This window comes from Neomonachus schauinslandi, unplaced genomic scaffold, assembly GCF_002201575.2.
Source record: "Neomonachus schauinslandi unplaced genomic scaffold, ASM220157v2 HiC_scaffold_2452, whole genome shotgun sequence".
In the NCBI taxonomy this organism is placed as follows: Eukaryota; Metazoa; Chordata; class Mammalia; order Carnivora; family Phocidae; genus Neomonachus; species Neomonachus schauinslandi.
In genome coordinates this window covers 1-5,302 of record NW_025411141.1, presented here as the reverse complement: position 1 = coordinate 5,302, position 5,302 = coordinate 1, and the positions used below count along the sequence as shown (strand labels likewise).

The 5,302-nt window shown below is 40.1% G+C and overlaps 1 protein-coding gene across 1 annotated transcript; it reads right to left on the bottom strand.

Annotated features, from left to right (window-relative positions):
* Positions 1-5: 5 nt before the first annotated feature.
* On the bottom strand, positions 6-1,262 carry LOC110591140 (protocadherin alpha-6-like; the record flags this gene model as incomplete). The annotated part of the gene is made up of 1 exon (XM_021702039.2): positions 6-1,262. A coding segment is annotated over exon 1 (1,239 nt), but the record flags the coding sequence as incomplete, so codon positions are not given.
* Between the last annotated feature and the right edge of the window lie 4,040 nt (positions 1,263-5,302).

Sequence of the window (5,302 nt, the reverse complement as noted above, 5' to 3'; positions counted from 1 at the left end):
AGCGAATAGTAATTCTTGAAGGTGGACACCAGCTTGAAGGGGACATGAGGTGTTAGTGAGCAGGTCACTTGCCCGTTGGCACCGAAGTCGAGATCTGACACGCTAATTAGGGCAATAACAGTACCTAATTGAGCGTCCTCTCGGATAGGCAAGGATAAGGAAGTCAATGCAATCTGAGGGACATTATCATTTTTATCCAAAACTTTCAATAAAACAGTGCAATGTCCAGCCATGGGTGGGTGGCCTTTGTCCGTCGCGTCAACACGAATTTTGTATAAATTCAATTTTTCAAAATCTAAATTCCCTTTAGTTACTATTTCTCCAGTATTTGTATCTATTCTAAACTGGTCTCTAACCATGGTTGGAACAAGACTATTAAAAGAGTATGAAATTTCCCCATTCACTCCTTCATCCTGATCAGAAGCATTCAGTCTGATGACTATTGTTCCGTTGCCCGAGTTTTCGAAGATCCTTACTTCATATTCAGTCTGTTCGAAACTGGGAGCATTGTCATTCACGTCCAGCACAGTGACCAGCAGCTGAACAGTGCCAGTGAGCTCAGGTTTGCCTTCGTCAGTGGCTGTCAGCAGTAAGTTATGTTCGGGAGCTTCCTCTCTGTCCAAGGATTTCCTTAACACGAGCCCAATTTGTGTATTGTCATCACTGTTTGTTTTCACATCTAGGGCGAAGTATTCGCTGGAACTGAGTTTATAGGTTAAGAGGGAATTCGAGCCAACATCCGCATCTGACGCGCCCTCTAGTGGAAACATAGAATCTGGCAGCCTTGATTCGTAAATCAGCACTCTTTGTTCCTTTAAACGAAACACCGGCGCGTTGTCGTTAATGTCCTTCACCTCCACCTCTACATGGAAAACCTGCAGCGGCCTGTCCACGATCACCTCCAGGTGGATGCTGCACTCCGCGCTCCGCCCGCACAGCTCCTCCCGGTCGATCCGAGAATTCACAAACAAAATGCCATTCTGCAGATTTACCTCCAAAAGGTCCCCGTGGCCTCTGGACGCCACTCGGAAAAGGCGCGGCACCAGCTCTGCCAGCTCCAGCCCCAAGTCCTGGGCGATGCGGCCCACGAAGGTGCCGTGTTTGGACTCCTCGGCGACCGAGTACTGAACCTGGCCGCTGCCCTCCTCCCACGCTGCAAGGAGCAGAAGCGATAGCAGCAGATACTGAGATCCCAGTCGGCCTTCCAGGGTAATAACCATCTCAAATACTTGTTTTATTTCCATCAGAAGATCTTGCCTCGCAATTAAGATAAAATCTGTATGATCCCGAGTCTGTTAATCCGATTCTTCTGCGCCTGCCATCACTGAGCACTGGTGGAACTAATCAGTAATAGGAGGAATGGATTTTGCATACTGTAATGACTAGATTGACTTCATGGTAGACAGCGACATCATGCGGCTACAAAGGGTAAGAAATGAATTCACATAACCGCGCTAAGCTGTAGTCCTTTAAGTTAAAAAGGAAATTCTTATTTTGCCTTACTTTAATAGTAAATCTCCTTATGTTCGTAATTTGCAGAGCCAGTTTCATCTCGTCTAATTTCTTTTATTAATTTAGAGTAGGATGAGGGATCAGATAATTCATAGCAACACAACTTCTCTCGCAATAATTTAATTACTGCTATCAACCAGTTCAGAAAATTTGTGATCTGAAGTAGGTCTGGGAATTAGAAGTGCAAGCTATACTACACTCTTTGTGTAGAGAAGAAACGTGCATATATTTCTGTTATAGGACATGCTATTTTATTTTGCTCTGAGAAAGAATGGACTGTAATTTTAAATTAACAAATTTTATCCACATTTTTAACACCTTATAGATTATTGAAGTCCATTCTTTCTTTATTTGATGAATATCAAATACTCCTAAGGCTGTTTCTTTTACTTAATAATGGAAGAAAATTTTAGTGCATATTCTTTACAGCATTTCTAAATTTCCCCCTCCTCCCCCTCTAAACATTTTCCTTCACATACTTCATCACTGCAAATTCTCATGGAATATCTACCCATAATTCTTTGATGCTCTGATCCTTCAGCTGCTCCTAAATGAGCTCATCCTTTTCTTTCAATCTCAACTTTGTATATGCTTTCCTTTAAGTGTTCTCATCCACTTCCAATGTTTCAAATAAGACTTTCACTGAAGGTATTCCCGAACCCACATCTTCCTCCCCCCCTTCTATGGTTCTCTCTTTTTTTAAAGATTGTTTTTATTTTTTTATTTTGAGAGAAAGAGACAGCAGAGCAAGAGAGAGAGCACAAGCAAGCAGTGGGGAGGGGCAAACATGAACAGATATTTCTCCAAAGACATCCAGATGGCCAAAAGACACATAAAAAGATGTTCAACATCACTCATCCTCAGGGTAATGCAAATCAAAACTACAATGAGGTATCACCTCACACCTGTCAAAATGGCTAAAATCAACACAAGAAACAATAGGTGTTATTGAGGATATGGAGAAAAAGGAACCCTCATGCACTGTTGGTGAGAATGCAAACTGGCGCAGCCACTATGGAAGACTGTATGGAGGTTCCTCAAAATATTAAAAATAGAACTACCATATGATCCTGTAATTCCACTACTGGGTATTTACCCAAAGAATATGAACACTATGCCAAAGGGATATATGCACCCCTATGTTTACTGCAGATTAATTACAATAGCCAAATTACAAAAGCATCTCAAGTGACCACCAAAAGATGAGTGGATAAAGAAAATGTGGTATATGTAAATATACAAAAATAAATATATATATAAATATATATATATACACAAACTCACAACCCTGAGATCAAGAGTCATTCACTCTACCTACTGAGCCAGCAGGGTGTCCCTTAGTAGCCCCATTTTTTTTATTAGAGAGAGAGAATGCAAGGGGGGATCAGAGAAGGAGGAGAGGAGGGAGAGGAACAGAGAGGATCCCAAGCAGACTCCTCACTCAGTGCCCAGCCTGAGGCAGGGCTCATCCCAAGACCCTGAGATCATGACCTAAGCCAAAACCAAGAGTCAGACACACAACCGACTGAGCCACCCAGGCACCCCAGTTGCCACATTCTTAAAAAGTAAAAACAAGTAGATGAGATTTTAATAGTATATTTTATTTAACTGAATGTATCCAAATACTACCGTTTCAACATGTAAATATTACTTTTGAAAGTACTGATGAAATATATTTCATTTTTAGTTTTGTACTATCTTTGAAATTTGGTGTGCATTTTTATTTTTTTAAGATTATTTATTTATTTATTTGAGAGGGGGAGAGAGAGAGAGAGCACAGGCAGGAGCCTGAGGAGAGAGGCAGAGGGAGCGGGAGAGGCAGACTCCCCACCGAGCAGGGAGCCCCATGTGGGGCTCCATCCCAGGGCCCTGGGATAATGACCTGAGCCAAAGGCAGACGCTTAACCGACTGAGTCACCCAGACGCCCCTTGGTGTGCATTTTTATTTTTATTTTTTTAAGATTTTATTTATTTATTTGAGAGAGAGAGAGAGAAAGAGCATGAGAGGGGAGAGGGTCAGAGGGAGAAGCAGGCTCCCCGCTGAGCCAGGAGCCTGATGTGGGACTCGATCCCAGGACTCTGGGATCATGACCTGAGCCCAAGGCAGTCGCTTAACCGACTGAGCCACCCAGGTGCCCCTGGTGTGCATTTTTAAAATTGAAATATAACTGATATATGACATCATAAAAAAAAACAAAAACAAAAGATACCAATAATATCTAATTTGAATATGTTAAGATTTTCCCAACTGTGAGAGCTCAAAATTGCTTCTTACCAATATAATAGTTTGTCAATTGAAAAAAAAATGCAAGTTAAAGAAAAATTAATCATTGTTCCACTAAATGTTGATGTTAGGGTAAGGGAAAAAATTATGATATATCTGCAAAGTGGGGCACCATAAATCTGGAAAAAGGAATGTGACACATCCTCAAGTACTGATACATCATGATTATCAAGATATATTAAGTAAAACAGACAGAGGAAAAGCGATATGACTATTATGTTTTAAAATAGAAGAGGGGTACTTATTTCTATATAAAGAAAATATCTGTGGAAAGATAACCAAGAAATTGCAACGTTTGAAATAGACAAAGAAGACCGGGCACTTGGCTGGCTCAGTCAATAGAGCATGTGACTCTTGTCTCAGGGTTGTGAGTTTAAACCCCACCTTGGGTGTAGATGTTACTTTAAAAACAAACAAACAAAAAAACACCTTAGAAATGTTCAAGGAGGTATATTAAGTGGCTTGATATTGGAGGTGGAAGGGTAACATTGTAAACCATGTAAGTGTATTTCGTATTCAAAAATAAATGAAGCCACTACAGTTAAAAAATAATCATAAATATCAAATTCATCATAATTATGCGAAAGAAAACTGTTTAGAGAAACCTTAAAAGAATAATTCAGTGTACAAATATTACATAAAAAGGAAATTAATTTGGTGTTAAAAAACACTAAAATAACTGATATTCAATGGAAAAGGCAAAGTGACATAGCTATATTAAAACATTTCAATGCAGTTGCAATATGAGATTTGAAGGTAAATAACTCCAAATATGTCATACAAGTATCTCCCTACAACATTTCCTAAAGACTGAAAAATTAAAATATTAAAATTTGATTTAGGAAACAATTTCTATCATGCAAAGAAAAGTAATCCATTCATGCCAACTTTGAAAACCTTAAAAAAGGGAATGTTACTGAAATATATTCATTACTGCAAAGCGATTATCTGCAACAAATTAAAATGAATTCTAAGCATAACTGTAATTTTAAGTAAATGAATTGGTACCAATACAGAACTTACATCTGAAATGATGAGATAATAATCAAGTATAAAACCATTATTAAATGCCTGTGATGTCTCTCCCTCACTGAGGCCTGGAGCCACGCACCTCAGCCCCTGGGGCCTGCCAGCTTGCTGAGGCCAGATTGTCCAGGCGCTGCCCTGTGTCTTCCGTGTGTCCTGTCTCCCTGCTTTCTTTGCCTCTCGCTTCCTTGGCCTGCTGCTCGGCCAGGAGCTCGGTGCCGTTTTGTGCACCCCTTCACCCTCTTTCTGAAAAACTGTTCTCAGGAAAGAGCTGATAAACTCATTCACTCTCAAGAAAAAAAAAAAAAAAACATAATTAAAGATAAAAAAGAAGATGGAGGGAAATAATAAATATTAAAGATTTAAAACGAAAATTATTGTGAAAATTATTTTTGAGACTCACAGTGCCTGAAGAGCTGGGACCCTGAGGTACGCTGGGGCTGAAGGCCATGAGGTCGGTCTTGGGCGGGGGCGGGGGCG